Below are 20311 nucleotides of genomic sequence, written 5' to 3' on the forward strand. Positions count from 1 at the left end.
TTATGTACTTATAAGTCTTACACTAATAACGAGTAAAATAAAATAACAACAATATAATTATTTCCACATGAGTTTTATTCGACCAGCAACCGGGTTTCGTCGTAACCGACATCATCAGACTGGTCTTATGTTTAATTAAAAAAAATACTATTGAGTTATTTTTGCTCATTGAACAATGATTTGGACGCGCTTTAAATAAATATTTGGTTCAAAAAATAGTGTTGAATGCTCACCGAACAGGTTGAGGTTTTTAAAGTCCAGGTCCGCATCCAGGTCGAGTTCCGCCTTGTCTTCCCTGAAGGCAGGAGGGTTCCTGCGGACGCTCTGTCCGCTGTCGCTATCTTCGTCAGCGAAGAACGGGAGAGAGACGTTGGCGCTGCTGAAGGACTGGTACATCTGGCAAATGAGCGTCGAGTAGTCGCACACCAGCACGAGGAATAGACCAATCAGGATGACGGTGCGAACCAATCCGCCCGATTCCATTTTCAAAAACAGTTCACTGATTTTATTTGCAATAGAAAAAAATCCACCAAACTGTTCTTAAAGCGATTTAATCACTCTTTTGAAAACCTAAGAAAAATATGTAAAAATATACTGTCATTATTTAACCCCACGCCTGCCCTGCTTTATTATATTATATTATAACTTGAACACATGTTAATAATGCACATAAACATTTTTTTAGGTTTACAAAATCTTTCGATTGACTCAGTAATTGAAGTTACTTAAAACATATAAAAAATGAGATCTTATTTAGAATTTATGTTTTTTATGTATTTAATTTTTTTGTATGCAAATATGAACACTGCGCTTCTTTACAGTATTGAAAATTTTCAAATCTACTTAATTGATTTGAAAATAAAAATAATGAAAAATTTACTTAAACTTTTTTTTTCAAGTCAATATGTACAATTATAGGCAGAAAAATGAACGTAACCCTTGTGTTTTGATCGATCATTGACAGGTCATTAGTCGTTCTGAAAATACCCTAACTTCTTCGTCTCTATTTGTCAATCAAAATTTTATTTCAATATTGAAAAATTATTGTTTATGTATGTATAACGAACGCAGCTGAGAGCTGATCACCTTTCCTCGTGTGTTAATGATCAAGATAACACTGCGTTTATATGACGCAGTGCTCTATGCACCATCGGGTGCGGATGAGGGTTTGAAGATGAAGATGAATAACGAACGCACTATTTATTTTGGTGATTAGCCAAAAAAAACACTATATATGTACATAGGTAAAGATAGAGATGTGGAAAATTATGTATCGAATTGTGAATTTTTTTAATTGATTTTTTTATATTATGTGTAGTGCGTACAACGCAGGGTTAATTGAGCATTTGAATTTTTAAATTTCGAACGTTTCGTTTTTTATTTTTAATTTTAAAAATGACGCACCGATTCATTCGCTGATTGGTTACTGCGCGCGCATGCGCTCGTCGCGACACTCACTCAAGTATGCGGCTCCGGCACCGACTGACATGAGGAAGGTTTGTTGTGCTTCCCGAAGCGGACCATGCCACCTCCATTTTCCGGTATTACGTTCGCTCAAAGTGCTGTTACGTCACTGCTGTGGCCGCTCGCAGTTGCCTACTGGCACCCTTTGCTTTGGACCTAGGAGAACTGACGTTGAGTTATGAATTATGTTGTTTAAACTACATAAAATAAAACCACTTTGTTTTTAACCATTTTTCATTGGGCCTTTTTTTTCTCTGTTATTTTTTTTTTTCAATTTATTTAAATTAATATATACATATGTAATAATTTAAAATAGTATACATTAAAATAAAATATTTACAAGAACTATTGCTAAAGGTGTAGAAGAATCCCGCTTCGGAAAACTCCTTCAGACACATGGAACAGATCAATATCTAATGAGATATTGTTCAACATAGCGGTAGCTCTTCCTCAAAGCATAACCATCGGCAGGTTGGTCCTGTGTATAGGAATGTGAAACATTCTATACCGACGCTGTCTTCGGTAACTATCGGGAACATACAGACCAATTCCGGATAATTTCAGGATTATCGATCATACCGGTTCTCCTACCGGTTTCGACAAGAACCTTGTCATTATCAGGGTCGACCCTGATGATGGCAGCTAAGCTTCTTTCATCCCACCAATAGATGTCTCTTGTTAAGTTCTATTGATTAAAACACTATGTTTCTAAATTAAACCATTTATGTATACAAAGTAAGTTTTTTAATAATTTGACTAGTGTGGTTGTCAATCATGGGTAGAATTGGTGAATGTGACACCTGTGTAAAGTGATAACGTAAACCAGCCTATGACGGTCATAAGCCCCGTAAATGCCCAGACTTAGTTATTCTTTTTCCTCTATTTTGAGATGTACTAATAGAAATTGGTTTAAAAAAAGTTAATTTATTTTATATACTTTATTAAATGTCCCATAAGTATCTGCGAAATATATTCAATAAATTCTTGGTTTATCCGCCGAATTAACCATTGTTTTTTCTTCGTCTTCTTCTTCTTCTGCCCGTGTCATGTCAGGTCCCCCTGAAGTCGACTATCACTTGAGATTAATTGTCATTGTCTTGAGTAACTGTAAACAGCGCCTCGACGGTCCTGATCCCCGTCCAATCTCGTATATTTTCCAATGAAAGATTAAATAAATAAAACATCCTTTATGTCATCAATTGATTTCATTACATAAAAATATTGTATGAACAGCTCCTATCCCCCTGTCAACCTTCAACGTCCCAAGGACACAACTCTAAAATTCAGACTTAGCTTCACATACGGTATTTGAAAAGGTGGCGGAATGCCACCTTTAGATACTAGTGGGGTTTTGTCTAAAATAAGAACTAGTTCCTTTTTTATTATAAGACTCCACTCGTTTGCGAGTGATTTTAAATATTAATTTTAAAAAAATAGTTAGGTACTTTTGTCTACTGGAAATTTAATTTGTATTCTTTCATATCGAAAATCGGGATGTTACTAACATTACTTTCCTTATAATTAAAATACCGATTGCGATAGTAAAAACAACGAAAACAACGCATTTTATTACTTTGTTTATTGCTTGAATTAATTTATCAGTACGAGCTCAAAGTTTATCGGTAATAATATTTTATTTTAAACAAAAAATACCCACGATACTTATTATATAATATAAACGTTACTCTGTTCTGATTATGACAAAATAAATATTAAGTATATAAATCGTATTAAATGAAATGACTAAGTACTTTATTTTTCTAATTTTATATTTTTATTTATTAAATATTTTATTTCCATTAAATTGTGTTCTTTTTTCAAAAAAATGTTATTTAATCGTTATTCGCATAATTATCAACAAAAAACTTATCCAACCATCACGCCGCTTCCCCGCAGGGATAGGCAGAGAGAATACAACGCCACGCCACGCCACGCCACACCATTCTGCCTTTTCAAACATACTTCGCCTTTTCCACATTCATGCACTCCTAATACATACCCGACGATTATTACGACCCCTTTCAAGTATTTGACATACCTGATAATGAAGTTTTCCTCGGTTTTCCTTTTTTCGTTTTTCTAACTGCATTCGCCCCATTGGTTTTTTTACCGTTCATTCCTTTCTCATTCGTTCCACACGGCCAAACCATTTCAACACACCTTTCTTAATTTTATCGATAATGCTTATCTCAGCCTTGCATTCTTTCCTTATTCCATTCGAACATCTATCATGCGATGTATGATATATTTTTCCTGATTTGATAAATTTCTTGGCAGTTTTATTGAAGTCATTATTGAAACAATTTGCATGTTTTAATTCCTGAACTCTCCAAACAGCAACCTTGAAGGAGATGAAAGCATTTTTTTTTAATTTTACAAATTATGATTATAGTTTCGTTTTTTGTGTTATAAAATTTAAATTTCCTTCCTGATTGATACATAATGCAGCATTTTCCATATCCGCTCGTTAATGTTCGCAAATTACCATTTTTATAAGCCGATATGACCTACAATTAAATGTTCAATAATGCCATGCGAAGGTCGACTTCTTCTATATTAAATAGATTCGCACAAATAAACGTATATTTTGTTTATTTAAAGGATTTTATACATAAATTGATTTACTCATACCATTTCTAATAATTTACCAAAAAACATTCGTTCAGCTTTTTATTCAAACAATAATATAGCTAAACTCTTAAAGATAAAGAAGAATTTTTAATCGTCCTGGTGTGTATAAATTAAATTTTTCCAATTGTCAGCCTTTTACATTGGAAAAAATTCGCGTTAATTTAATATCAGAATTAAAGAACATCTAAGGTGCCTATATAATAATAATTTTTCTGAATTTGCTAATCATGTTATACCTGAAGACCATAATTTTAATAAACTAACGGGTATAGATTTTTTTTAAACCCTTAACCGCACCCGATGGTGCATAGGGCACTGCACCATATAAACGCAGTGTTATCTTGATCCTTAACACATGAAGGGAAGGTGATCAGCTTTCCGCTTAGGGTGTCAGTCCAGGGAAATTTTACATGTAAATAAAACTAGTCATTATTTAGATGATCTAGAAAAATTAAAAATAAGTAAAGCAATTAATAAAGACTTACTCGTAATAAATAACCTGAGATACTTGTTTTTTTTAGCGTTTTACATCACAACTCTTACAAGCAAGTAAGGAGTTAGAATCCAATAAAAGTTGTTTCGTTGTTTGGAAACGCGGTAGTTAAAATTCTGTCGATGAAATAACCACACGGTCGTTAATTTGCAGACCATATTCTAGTTGTATAACCATAACGCTATACTGCATACATTACGCTACGGGTTAGGCACTTGAATTATAGAGAGAACGGCCTTACCGAAAAATAAACTAGAATTATCGTCGTTACGTCGCAAAGGAAAGTCCACGAGCGGTCTCTACCTAATGTAATGTAACATATTATTTTGTTAAATATTACAATGTAACATTTAGAATATTACACGGCAATATTTAAAATATTTCAGAACAAAAAATAAAATAATCCAATAGCTTGATAATCCTCATACAATATTTTATTTATTGTTTCGGCATTAACTTTGTGGTAAGACATGTTACAATGATTAAAGAAAACACTTGTTTTTTACCACTTGAGTTTTATTATAGACTACATGTTTCAGAAGTTAAACTTCCATCATTCAGGTCTGTACAATAACTAAAATATAAAATATAAAATTGTTCTATAAATAAGGATTGTGATAAAAAATATATAGGCCAAACTGCGAGAAATTTAAAAATTAGAATTAAAGAACATCGTAGCGGTCTTGATAGTAATTATTTTTCGGAATTTGTAAATCACATAATAGATACTAATCACTCATTTCACTCTCATAAATTAAAATTATTACACCTTGTTCCATATAAAAACTAAATTATGAATTATCTTGAAAATTTAGAAATCCAAAAAAACCTTAATTCTAATAATAATTTATTAAATAATATATTGTTTCGAAATTCTTCACCTTTGCTTTCCATTTTTCCTTTGTTTTCAAACTCCGCCCCTTGACTAACCCCTCCCCCTAACATTCCCCTCTCCTTATTTATAGAATAATTTTATATTTTATATTTTAGTTATTATACAGACCTGAATGATGGAAGTTTAACTTCTGAAACATGTAGTCTGTAATAAAACTCAAGTGGTAAAAAACAAGTGTTTTCTTTAATCATCCTCATACAATATATATCTTCATAAGTGAAGAAAGAATAGTTTCAACAAATTTATGGGGCGAATGTCTTCATAAATCTATGCCAGATTAATAAACAAGGATTTGGGCACACCCAAAAGGTTGTTACGAAATAATTATATGTGAACTAATCTTTGAAAAAAATATTTAATATTTTTTTTTTACTATTTTACATCTAGATCTTCATCACTTTGAATTTTTCAACGCAAAAAGCACTTCTCATTAATTGATCCGGCATTCATACTGTGGTCAAATATATCTATTTTTAATTTAAATTTTACCCCCTTTTCATCATTCAACGTCCTATAAAACTATAATATTTAGACTTAAATTCACATACGGTGTTTGAAAATTATCCAGAGTGCATCGAAACACATGTCATATTATATTTAAAGAAATAGTGGTAATTACTAAATAAGACTTAAATTAAAAATAAAAAGAATCTTGATACGATTCTTTCAGTGTTTATTTAGACTCAATAATCATATATTAGAATACTGGTCACTATTACCGTAGGTTAAAACTGTCAGTAAAATTGAAAAAGGACACCAAACTACGCAATAACACATAAACAACTTTCTGTTTCTCTTTCTTGTTGTAAATTCACGCACGCCACAGATAATAAAGTTCGCTTGCCGTAAAATGTAATGCCCTAGGAAAGATTAACACCTGTTTAAGGTGCCTCGTAATATAACGGTCGGTTAGCTTGCCTCGTTGGAGGTTCCAAATTAAAGAAAATTTATACATCACTAGTATAAGATGGCGCAAAATTAATTACTCCATCAGAGGATGTTACACTTTTTGAAACTGTGGAGGTCCTCACCAAAAAAGTTATATCTCCAATATTGCACAAAAATCATTTAAATGCAAATTTGTTCTGTTTACTGTATTCTTGTATTTTCGTCCGCATCAAATAAATATAAGTATTTCACTCTTGTATTTATTCAATATTACCTTGGACTGGTACCGGAAGCGGAGGGCTGATAACCTTTCCTTCATGTGTCAACTATCGAGATAACACTGCGTTTATATGATGCAGTGCCCTATGCACCATTGGGGTGCGGAAAAGGGTTTGAAAAAAAAAATCTGTATTCTATCGAAATATTAATCGAAGTTCCGACAAAACGTGACCAATCCTGTGTTAAACCAATATGAAATCATTTGATCGTACCTAAACGTTGTAAACTTTATAAGCTAAAATTTCTGGTTACTTAAAATCGTTTATAATGAAGATGTAACTTTTTTGGTGAGGACCTCTACAACTGGCGTCGTACGTCAGTAATATTTGAGATTTGATCAGAATGTCAATATGGGTCAGAAGGCATGTTCCATAAATATAGCGGAATTTGAAATACAACGCAATTTAAATTTTAGCAGGGTTTTCAAGTATATAAATATTTTAAACAATAAAACCCACAATTGGCATTCACATTGAGTATTTATTTTAAAATCTTATAAGATTGGATCTGGCGGATTTCGAAAGTAGACGACACAAATATATTTGATGCTTTGTAAAAAAAACGAAAAATGTAGGAACTTTGTCAGAGTTTGATTTACTCGTGGGAAGCGCTAAGTTGTCAGTCGCCTATTGATATATATATATATATACATATATATATATATATATATATATATATATATATATATATATATATATATATATAAATATATGTATATATATAAATATATATATATAAATATATATATATATATATATATATATATATATATATATATATATATATATAAATATATATATATATATATATATATATATATATATATATATATATATATATATATATATATATATATATATATATATATATATATATATTTATATATATATATATAAATATATATATATATATATATATATATATATATATATATATATATATATATATATATATATATATATATATATATATATATATATATATATATATATAACTATTCTTCTCATGTAATTATACACAGAATATTAGAGTTCGTATACTTCATTCAAAAAATGCGCAATCATTTGGTTTACGCAAGATTATCTAACGAATGTTGTGTTTTTTCACGTAGGAATGCTTTATTATCCACAAACGAGAAAGATGCATAATTTATTACGATTTTTTACGATTAAATAATAATAATAAAGTAGTGAAAGTGGTCAGTTAGCCGATAACATTCGGAGTTTGCTTGATTAAATATCCAATTTGTTTGACATAAAGAAATTTTACTTACGTCACCGTTATAAAAATTAACGCGTGGAGAAATTAATGAAGTTGTACCGTACCTACCATTAAATTGGTTAATGTCATTAAATATTTAAACCTTTGATACGTTTAAAATGAATGGTTAACGATTATTTTATAAACCTATCAAATTTTAAACCAGTTGCTGTCAACTTCATCATGTTTGGAAACGTACGTTATTTGAGGAGTGGTAAAAATACGTGAAGTGAATCATGATACTGGATATAGAATCAGAAATAACTCTTACATTGGGTTACAAATATGATAAAGGGTTAGTTTTTAACATAAAGAAAAAAGTAAAAAATACATGTCTTTTATGTCCCATTTCAATTTGTCATTGCACCATCAATTATTTAAATTTTTAGTACTTCGGATGCGTTTGAAATAGAGTATTTTTTTGCTTTGCATTGTATTTTACCAATATTTAGATTCAGAATCGAAAAATATAAAAATCTAACTGTTTATACAAAAATAAAAAACTAATTTGAAATATATTTTTTTAATTAAAAAAACATTACAAGTACGTATTTAGTTTTTTTTCATGCATGATTTTATTTGACCAGTGACTGATGATTTTATTTCAGATTATTATTTAATAACAATTAGCCTTTTCCACATTCATAGATCTCGTCATATAAACTCACTGATTATTTCGACTTCTGACCTGAATTTAACTTGTTACTTTCAAGTATTTGATATAGTTCAACTAATATTCAATATTCATTCAAATTGTAAAATAAAATATACGTAGAAAAAACTATATCCAAAACAAAACTACATATATCGCTTACTCCTTTCAAGAACGTCATAAATCAAAAATCGTCAATTTTCAGTTGTGCATGTTTTCGGAATGCCCAGAAAATGTACTATATCCCAGCAAAAGTTGCAAAATTTTGGCTTAATATTTACTTGCTACAGGGCAGAAAGTGATGTTTTTGCATTTTGAAGAAAAGGAATGGTTGAATAATTTTTTTAAATATGCTAAATATTTTTCAAATGGAGAAAAAACATTCAAATTTTCCCTAAAAAATTTGTTGCACAGTGAAAAGTTCGATAAGTGGCTTGATATTTATTTTTAATACATTGTATTTTATTTTTAAACTTTAAAAACGTTCTCCTGAAAAATCAATTTTTTTTATTAATGACGTTCTTGAAAGGAGTGAGCAATATATGGTATACTATATGCGTGTACTTTTATCATATACCACAAAATGCAGTTCCACCTTGAAATAACAGTACAAAACTTAAATCCAAAAAACTAACTGTTTTTGTAATAAAGTTTTTTTGAAAGAACGCATTAAAATGTGCTAAAATTGAAGAATGTATCCAAATTTTTACTCATTGTCATTGGAAATTTCTTTGAGTGAAACGAAACTTTCTATATTTACATTGATCTCCAATGAGTTGCAATGGTAATTTAAGAGGTAAATTGTTGTTTAAACTGGATAAGGGTAGGAAATAGGGGTGAGAGAAGGCCTTAATTTTTTATATATATATATATATATAGATTCTTCATTGAAAAGTAAAATGTTTACGCGATTTTTACATAAAAAATAATCAATATTAATTTTCTACATTTATCAAGTCACGGGCACTATGTTGATTTGAAGCACCATTATTTTTAACGTAATATATGTCGTCATATGAATGTATGTATTTCACGCACATCCATATGAATACTTTCGTATTCGAGTCCAAAAAATAATAAATTCAAGAAAGGTGGGTACCTACTATTTTACGCGTCCACTTTCGAACTACATAAGACTACGTTACACAATAATTATATGCGTAGGTTTGATAATAAAATAGCCATTGTACCTTCGTTCTACCAGACGGTCGTGGTACGTTATACGTTACGTAAATCGGAAGTCACTAATGAAAAAGATTACCAACTAATTATAAAAATTAACACCCTATTTCACCTGTTAAAATGTAAATTTTGAAACAATTTTTTTTAAACTATGTATTATTTCGGCATTCACTTAATGATGTGATGTGTTAAAATTATTAATAAGACACTTGTTTTTTGCCACTTGAGTATAACGAGTATATTTTGTTACGATTAGTTTCGGAAGCTGCAGACGATTCCATCTACAGGTTTAAATATTGTCATCCAAATATTCCAAAATTCATCAACGTTATTGTCTATGTTACCATTAAACAAAGTCCTGCCCCTAAACCCCCCCCTCTAGTTATTACCCTACTTACCTCTACCAATATCTGAATGTGTGTTTGGTGATTAATTTTTACAATCACTTGTCGATGTAAACGTGAAATAAAACTCAAGAAGTGGTAAGATATAAGTGTTTATTTTATATTTTGTATTATGATAGTGAAACTGTAGTTTGCTTAATTTTTCATACAACGTTTTGAGTGTGTCCAAATACTTGTTCATAATATAAGAGTTTCTGCTTAGTAAAAAGCTTCTTTACATCTCACCAATAGATGTCTCTAGTGAAGTTCTAGTGATTCATGAACAAGGTTTCTAAATTGGTTCATATATATAGAACTTCCAAGAATTTGAGTAGTGTGGTTGTCAATAATGGGTAGAATTGGTGAATGTTACACGTGTGTAAAGTGATCACTTAAACCAGCCTATGACGGTCGTAAGCTCCGTAAATGCCCAGACTTCCATATTCTTCTTCATCTTTGATGCGATGTCAAAAAATAATAATTTTTCATACATTTATTATTAACACATGCACACATAATCATTCATATGTGCATTTCAAATATTAAGGATGTATATTTTTAACGTTACAATGAAAAAATAAATAAAACAAATCATATGCATCATATGCACTAGTTATTTAAAATAAGGAAAGAATAAGATTATCATTGTTTAAAAAAATGGATTCGCAAAATTGCATTTAGTATAAAAAATTTTAATTTTGTGATTAGATACCTGAATGCATGAAGAAAGAAAAATGTTAAGTTTAATTTAAAAAGGAATGCTATTGTAAGAATGTTTATTGTAAGAATATTTATATGCACATGATGTTAAATAAAGTGTAAATTGTTTGTATACTAAATGTGATAAAAGCTTTCTTAAGGAATTAAAAATATACTTCCATTACTTTATAGAACAAGAAAGAGTAGCCATTATTTTTTGGCAGCGATTTCAGAATTTCCATTTTCGTCGTTAGTGTCAAATATATTCTGTATAAAGAGGAAACACATATCGCTCACTGCTTTCAACAACGTCATATATCAAAAACTTGATTTTTCAGGAGATCGTTTTGAAGTTTAAAAGTATAATACAATGTATTTAAAATTAATATCAAGCCACTTATTGAACTTTTTGCTGTGCATCAGATCTTTTTAGGTAAAACCTGAATTTGAACCTCCATTTGAAAAATATTAAGTGTATATATATAAAACCCTTATCCACACCCCAATGGTGCATAGGGCACTGCGTCATATAAACGCAGTGTTATCTTGATCGTTTACACATGAAGGAAAGGTGATCAGCCCTCCGTTTCAGGTACCAGTCCAGGGTAATATTGAATAAATATGACAGTGAAAAAATCACTTATATTTATTTTACCCCCCTTGGGAATCGAACCCGGGACCTCCAGAACGGTAGCCGAGCGTGCTGACTATTACACTACGGAGGCGGACAGAATACATACAGAACAGTGTACATATTTAAAAAAAAAAAACAATACATTTCCTTCAAAATGCAAAAAATAACACTTTCTGCCCTGTAGCGGGTAAATATTAAGTTAAAAATATGCCGCTTTTGCTGGGATATAGTACATTTTCTGGGCATTCCAAAAACATTCAAAACTGAAAATTTAGGATTTTTGATATATGACGTTGTTGAAAGGAGTGAGTGATATGATACTCTTTTAAATCAATTCAGAATAAAAATATTCAAATAAGTGCGATTTCATGTTTCGGTTTTATTTTCATATATTAAATCTTTGGGTTTCTAACACATGGGTTTTAATCCGTATTGTCTAAAGAACGACCCCGTTGGTCATATTCATGTTTTGAAGGGGGATCAAAGTTCCATAGAAAATCCAAAGATACCAGAAAAGTAAAACTTTTATCAATTTATTTATTCCACCCCTCGCAGTGCTTTAAGTGAGTGAAATACATGAAGAGCATTTTATTATGTTCCTAACCCTAAAGTTACTTGACCGTACCCTCAATAATATAGATATATGCACATCGAAAGGTATGTATATTATACATTGTACCTTTAAAATGTATGACATTTTTTTAAAACAGTTTTGTGGAATTTATGAAAATCCCTAATTTTGATTTTTTTAATTTTTTGTGTTTAAGTACATTTTTTAGAGATGGAAAATTTGGTAAAGGTATAAAATGAACATAGTTTTAAAAAATATATACAATTCAATACAATTTCTTTATATTTGTACTTAATACAATCTTTATTTAATTTTAGTTGCATTTAGCCATTCCAAAAAAGAGAAGTAGGTTTTTGTGCTTGGAGAGGGAATTTTCGTATGTTAGTGACATTTAAAAAATATTACTGGGGAATATACACTTTTATGCGGTGCAAAGGAGTTATCCTGTTTAGTTTTTTTTTATTGTATAGTCTGTATATGTTTATAGTGGTCGTTAAGTTTCTTTTTGAGAGTGTTTTTGTCTTATATATATTTAATTTCTAAAGGGAAGCTGTTGATTTTTTTTATTTCTAAGTATTTTTTTATTGCTAAGTATATCTTTGAATAGTTTCGTTTTACATACATGTTGCTGTTGTTAACCCGAATAAAAAAATAAGAAAAGGATATGTAATTTTTTAACATTAAAGTTTTACTTGGTCACAGTAGATTTTAAGAAATAGTGATATTTACTTAGTAAAACTTAAATTAAAAATGGATTTTACCACTAAATAGCTGCCGAATCAATTAATGAAAATATATAATTTCGTTGGTACAGTTTTGAGTTGCATTTGGGAATTTCAAAATTATTCTTATATCTTTGGGTAATTTTGAGTAATTGTTTTCTTTAAGAAGTATAATTTACATATGTTTTTGTAGATATTTTGTCCGCCTCCGTAGTGTAATGGTCAGCGCGATCGGCTACCGTTCTGGAGGTCCCGAGTTCGATTCCCAGAGGGGGGTCTAATAAATATGAATGATTTTTTTCACTCTAATATTTATTCAATATTACCCTGGACTGGTGCCTGAAGCGGAGGGCTAATCACCTTTCCTTCATGTGTTAACGATCAAGATAACACTGCGTTTATATGATACAGTGCCCTATGCACCACTGGGGTGTAGATAAGGGTTCGAATGAATTTTTGTAGATATATATTATATTCTATGTACTCGGAATTTCGCGAAATAAAATTAGAATAAAAATTTTAATTTCAACTTTAAAAAATGCCGCATCTGCTTACTCACTATCACTTTTCAGAGCGTATAAAAATTTGACTTTATCAATTCACAGGTCGACAATTGAGACTTGATTTATAGAGATAAATAATTGCCTCATTGGCAGCGAATAGAAAGGTCGATGCAGGCTCTGTAAATTAAATATGGTCAAAACAGGAGATAAATCAAACAAATACACGATACTTTCACCAACTTGACGATACTTAATCAAAATTTTATAAAATTAAACAGCGTTGTGCTTACTTAAAACAAAGTGCTTACTTTTACTTGATTGGGAGATTTTTTCTCTAACATCTAACATATTCTTTCCTTATCATTCATCGTTTACTTTATGTAAAACTACTTAAAAACTGTACTTTACGATTACCGTTTTAGGAATAACCATTTCCTCATGAGGTCAACTATATAGTTGACCCATATACAAACATAGTATAATGCCGAGTCCCTAATTGACCTGATGAGAGAATGGTTATCCCGAATCTGTTTTTAAGTAGTTTTAAGCTAAATGAACGATAAATGATAAGGAGAGTGTTATATCAACATACTACAAAGTTAATAATGCTTTTAAAATACAAAATTTTTATCAAAACTCATGAAATTTATGTAATTAAAAATGCAAAAGTTTCTTTTGCTCAAAATCTCCTGAATCAATACAGATTGATTTAAAAATTTTGCATTCAAAGTTGTTCATTCGAAGTTGCATGTATTTATGTTGCACCTGTGATAGCTAAAAAAAATGTTTTTTTCCAGTCCTTTCACCACAATGCCAGTGCCATTTGTTGAACTTTATGGCATCACTCGTAATACTAAACATTGCCAGCGTCGGACAGCGTGCTTCTTGGCACCGCTGTTACTTTTCATTTTAAATGTTTTAATTTACACTGTTTTTTATATATTTTTATCCTTATTTTTAAACCCGCGTTACTACTACCCAGAAAACCATATTCATATCTCTATAAACTCATTCATATGTGTTGATATATCAATAAAAAAATTATAATAAATAACTTTTACTCGGAACAAATCTAGCATTTTTAGACAAAACAATTACACACTCATAATGTTGGGAAATAGATTTTCTCGAAAATGGCATTCAATTTTCATCTCGTTGGTTAAAACCCCAATTATTTTATTATTTTTAATACATAATTTATAAATTTAAAATCAAATATTGAAATATATTTTTAAGTTATCACATCTTAAAATGAATTATGTATTTATCTAAATTGCTACAATTTCGCGTGGAACGCGTTTATTTCACAATAGAGTCTTATCTATTCTTTAATCATCCACGGATTCAATGGCGTAATAAAGCGATTTTATCTGCAAAAAACTTCCATCGAAAGTCCAGCTGAGAGCGCTTCAAACGTCAAGAGTACACAGATGATACAATGCGGACAATACATATAATAGCAGACGAACAACCACCTCAGTTAGCGGTTTACGCTTTATGTCGTAATAGCTTCGGTCCGCATAATAGGAGGTTGATGAATGTACGTGAAAGTACATAATTGGCCACTCTTACGGCGAAAAACGCCGGTCAGTGAATTGAAAGATAGTGTGTTCATATACAGCATTAAAAAATATCAATATTGCTTAATTTGAACACACATTATTTATGCATATGTTAGATGTAATGGATTTATAATTTTGAGAAAATTAATAACATAAATTACGATGCATGTTTATGGATTGATTGCTGCAAGACGTTTTTTTTTTTTTAATGGGACGAAAATTTTATATAACATGATGATAATAATATCAATTTTATTCCGGCTTGACCCAGCTCGGCTGTCCAAACTTAAAACACAGTAAGAGACTTTTTTTTGCATTTTTAGACTACGTAGATTCTACTTAGTGGTCTTACAAGCGAATTTGTATTTTTTTTTAGAAATTATTACAGAAAACACTTGTTTTTTTTATCACTTGAGTTTATTTATGACAACTAATTTTGGAAGCTAAGCTTCCATCTTTAGGACTAAATGTAAACTATTTTAAATATTTATTGAAAAAAACTCTTTACCTTTCAATAACTGTTATCTTTTCAAAATCACATATTTATTGCGAAGAAAAACTAACACTTTAAATACAAAAACAATGTTATAAGCAAAAAATAATGATTACGTTAAATGTTACCAGGGTTTAAATCAGTGATTCCCAATGTGGTCTATATCGACCCCCAGGGGTCTATGACAACTTGCAAGGGGTCTATGTTTTAATTTGAATTTAAAATATAAATGTATAAAACCTAACATGTGTGGTTCAAAGTGAGTAACACTACATATACCGGCTGTCAAAAATACATTTGAAGTTAATGAATTTGATAAAAATCAATATCAGGTAAGGCAAGGGGTCTACGAGATAAAAGAGTTTGGGAACCTCTGGTTTAAATAAAAATAAGTTGCTGGCTATCCATTATACCGCCTTAATTACCTACTCTTTTATCCCGCCTTCTCACATTACTATAAACATTCCTCTGTTCCATGTTTAGTACATATCCATCCCAGATGATGACAAGGTGCTTGTTGAGACCGGTTAAGAAAAATCCAAAAGTAAAAACACATAACCCTCCTAATATATTAAAATTGAAATAAAAACTAATATTCGCATATACTCGTATATACATATAAACCCTAACCCTTTCCATTATTTCTATTTTCTAAGTAGTATGTAACACATATAATGTTTTAAATACCGTATATTATTATTATTATAATAGATGAAAGTACTTAGGTACATATAAGAGAAGGGTATGTCATTTGGTTTGACGTTTACCGCCCCAATTTCGCGCAAATTCCAGTTTTCGCGTCAATAAACACGTGACGGACGTGAACGCAACTTGCCAAATGAAAATGTCACTCAATGCTGCAATAGGCAGTGCGTTTCTCCAGTGGCGTTGTGTAATTTTAAATACTTCAATTTACCTTTTTTACATCTCAGCATAGACTATTAACTTACTAATCATCACACCGCTTCCCCGCAGGGGTAGGCAGAGAAAATAGAACGCCACACCACTGTGTCACATATAAATCCGCTGTTTATTTCGAAGCCTAACCTGACCGCTTTCAAGTGTTTGCCATACCTGAACGTGCCAAGTTTTTATCAATCTTCCTCTGTTCCTTTTTCCAACGACATTCGCCATATGAATTTGTTTTACCATTCTTTTCTCACTCATTCGTTCCACACGTCCGAACCGTCTCAACACACCTTTTTTAATTTTATCGATAATGCTTATCTCAGCCTAGCATCTTTAGTTATTTCATGGGGAAGCGGCGTGATAATTAATTAATGTGAGTCAGTAACCTTAGATGTACCTATGGCATAATTATTAGTATTTTCTCATTTATCTTGCAGTATGAATCATACAATCTTCACTTTTTTGATACGGTCGCAATTCTTCATTTTTTTTCAAATCACTTAAATGTAACATATAACGTACTTACTCCACATGTTGGCAGAAAGCAGTTCGCAAAAAACTGTGTCGGGTTGTGGACCCGTGGTTAGTGTCGCAGACTCTTATGTCAGAGTTTCTCGGTTCGAACCCACTCTACCACAATTTGATACCTATTTCTAATAATGAGCCGTTTAGGTTCACAGAAATAGAATGAAACTGAAATATTTGTGTAAATAATGAAAACACAAATATTTATCTTAAATAAAATATTTTTTTGTTTAAATACTTTTCTCATTATTCCAAGGTTCGCCACTGGTATTTTTTGTAAGATTTTATATTTAATAACACCATCTATCGGTAACGCGGTGAACTAAATGTGATAATTGAATATTGCCGCCTTTTCTGTGTCGGTTTTCTACCAGTAACTATTCCAATCACAATAAATGTTATTATTTTATTCACCCTAATTCTACGATTTCTTCACAGTCCTCTGCATCCAAATGGTAGTTTCATTTCGTGTCTAAAGGGTACTCGTTATTAATTCAGCTATTTAGGGTGACATCTGATATCCCATATGGCAATTATAAACCTAAAATCAGTTCAATAAACACCATTTAAAAAAAATCTTTTTAATTTAAATCACACCCTTATTTATTTATCAGACATATTATAATAAAGTTAACAATTCAATTTTCTTGAGAAATCACCAAAAGATTAAAATTTACAGTAAAAAATATTAACATTTAAAATGACCCAACTTGAGATCTTTTTGACCCATTTAAAATAAACACGAATCAAAGTATTTCCATTTTTTAAATATGTTTGTCCGGAGAAAAGTATATGAAATTTAGGAGTAAGTTTGGCCAGCAACACATTGAGGCGTTAAAGTATTTTTAAAATTCAGTTGTAACATTAGAATAATGGCTTGTTTTCTAGTACCTAAATTAATAAAGCATGTAAAATATATTTTATTTTATTTTTCATTTATGAAATCTGGTAAATATCTAAATATAAACATAGATTTTTAACGGTAAATTTAAAAAAAATCATAGCGTGTAATAAATATAAGGTCGTACCAATATCTTTGCCATTCCTGAGTTTTTTTAGAGTGTTTTCTCACCATAGATAAAAACGTTTTATAGAAATAGCAATAAGGCATCTAGCTTATATATATATATATATATATATATATATATATATATATATATATATATATATATATATATATATATATATATATATATATATATATATATATATATATATATATATATATATATATATAAATATATATACATAAATATATATATATATATATATACACACACACACACATGATTCCTTTATTTGGCAAATATACACGAGGTCTCTGAATCGATTTCAAGCGGACTCATTTGCCAAATACGTAGTTCTTATTTGTTTATTTCTCTGAAATAAAACTTAAGAAGTTGGTAAGACTAATCACATTGCTACATGTAAGCAACGATCAATATAACACTGCATTATTTAATGCTTCACCATAAGCCAAAATAAGAAACAAGGGTGAATTACTGACGGAGATTTTAGTATGACTGAAAAGAATCTTATCGATATAAGAAAATGTGGAGTTTGAAATAAAGTTTGCTTTGGGAAAGGTGCATAAATATAGGCGGACTTGAGAAAAATAGAAGGTCCCACCGAGATTTGAACTCGGATCGCTGGATTCAGAGTCCAGAGTGCTTGCCATTACACCATGGGACCTCGGTAGGGGTCGCGTCCACTGAAAGTTACCCAACCTCCTGAAACTCAAGGGAGGTTTTCGCGCAGACGTCTCGTCACTACGCATGCGCCCTGATAAAGGTTACCTGAAAACTGAAAGCAAAGATTTGCACCTTTTATTAGGAGTGAGGAAAATATCAGTGGAATATACTTGTTAAAATGTTAGTAATTAGTTGATTAATCTTTTTTTTCATAACATAAAATTGTACTTATTTTATTGTTGACATATCTTATAAATATATAAATATGGGAAAAAAATTGTTTATTGGGAAATGGTGAAATGGTGAAATCTCAAAACGTATATGTTACTACGATATATTTTAAACTTTTTGATGCTTTTAAAGACGGTATTTTTAAAACACTATTTGGATTTATTTTTAACTTAAGTTTAAGTTTAAGTTTAGGATAAACCCAAACTACATGGGTTCTAAAATTAAAATTAAAATTTGATATAAGCACCAAAATATAAAAAATCTGAAACAACAATGATATTTTGTATAATTTTATGTTATTGCTCTACGTTCTATTATTTTCTGTCAGCCTACAACCTTACATTTTTAACTTTTAATTTGGTTTCATACAATTCGCTGTTTTAAAAAAAAGTTTCATATTTTCCTAATAAAATATTCATATGTTCATTATTTCTATATATTAAATATTTCTAGATACTTAGTCTAGATATGAGATATTTTATAAAAGGAAAATAAAAACTTTCAGTGCTGTCACTTTTACAAGAGTCATTTTCTTTACCTTGTACTCGTAAACAACATACAATATAATAACATGCAAAAAAAATTAAGTAGAATAATAAAAATTACTTTACCATAGCAAAATTCAATACCAAACAATTGCAACAGGACATCAAATATTTGGGAACCAAAGATTACAACTATAAATATAAAAAAAAAATGTATACATTTAAATAATAAAAAATATATTAATTGAAAAAAAACTCTTATAAATTTAATTGTGTATAAACAATAAACATGGAGTGAAAGTCCCTGAGCACAAGAGCTGAGTCCCATTTTTGGAGAGACACAGCGTAACTATTATAGTGTAAGATATGTTTAAAATAGAAATGTCTTGGAAATGGATTAAAAAAATTGTAAAATGTGAAATATTTTTTTTTAAATAATTGAATAATATATTTAAGTGTGTTTAAAACAATAGGCACTCACTTAATTTATCTATCGTTGAACTGTATACTTTTTGGATTTGCAACCAAGATAACACTGTTTTTTTTTATAATACACATCCAATGCAACGATTCTTGTACTTTTTTTATGAACAGATTCAAAATGAATGTACCGCCTTATGTCCCCCTTTTGAATCCGTTTAATGTAAGACCAGGCGCAACTAAACGAAATAAAAATATTATCTGACGCCCGTAAACGGATTTTTTTTATTACTCATTCTGATTGATCCATTCAAATAATTTATTTCTATTCGAATAATATCTCGTCATAAATCTAGACATCCGACTACGTTTTATGGCAGGAGGCTTTTGATAGACGAGCAGTTAAAAAATACTATTTCATCTGAAGAGTCGCCTATTTGCAATTCAGAGTTCGTGCCAAATTTCTTTGTTTTCTGTCAAGGTACTTAAATTTTAAAATCCTTGCCTCTTTTACGATTATAATGCGATTTTATTTTACTTTTATGAGGTTATCCTTCTTATGAATTATTAAATTTTAAATAAATTACATTTGGATATGCCATATTTAAAAAAAATCCTAAGTACACCGCAAAAAAAATACAATAGAATATTTTTCTTTGTTTTATTTATTATTCTTTATAATGTTATTCTATTTTGTACTCATTTGCATTAGGAAATCCTAATGCAAATGAGTACCTTC

General features: G+C 30.0%; 1 protein-coding gene and 1 non-coding gene across 3 annotated transcripts in view; both read right to left on the reverse strand.

The window, feature by feature from the left end:
- The window catches only part of geko (olfaction protein geko), a 34817-nt gene extending 33333 nt beyond the window's left edge, over positions 1 to 1484 (reverse strand). The window contains exons 1-2 of one of the 2 annotated variants that reach the window (XM_088262129.1): positions 1405 to 1484; positions 234 to 570 (exon numbers count right to left, since the gene is read on the reverse strand). In XM_088262129.1, coding sequence (XP_088118255.1) covers positions 234 to 483 — 250 coding nt within the window. In that variant the 5' untranslated portion in view covers positions 484 to 570; positions 1405 to 1484. Of the gene's footprint in view, positions 1 to 233; positions 622 to 1404 lie in introns of both variants that reach the window. The other variant, XM_088262130.1, reaches the window with a different exon arrangement.
- A 16881-nt stretch (positions 1485 to 18365) lies between these two features.
- On the reverse strand, positions 18366 to 18437 carry TRNAQ-CUG (transfer RNA glutamine (anticodon CUG)). Its single transcript has one exon. It is a non-coding gene; the product is annotated as a tRNA-Gln (tRNA).
- Between the last annotated feature and the right edge of the window lie 1874 nt (positions 18438 to 20311).

This window comes from Brachycentrus maculatus, unplaced genomic scaffold, assembly GCF_059751285.1.
Source record: "Brachycentrus maculatus isolate JH-2025_06_01 unplaced genomic scaffold, ASM5975128v1 h1tg000173l, whole genome shotgun sequence".
Classification (NCBI taxonomy): domain Eukaryota; kingdom Metazoa; phylum Arthropoda; class Insecta; order Trichoptera; family Brachycentridae; genus Brachycentrus; species Brachycentrus maculatus.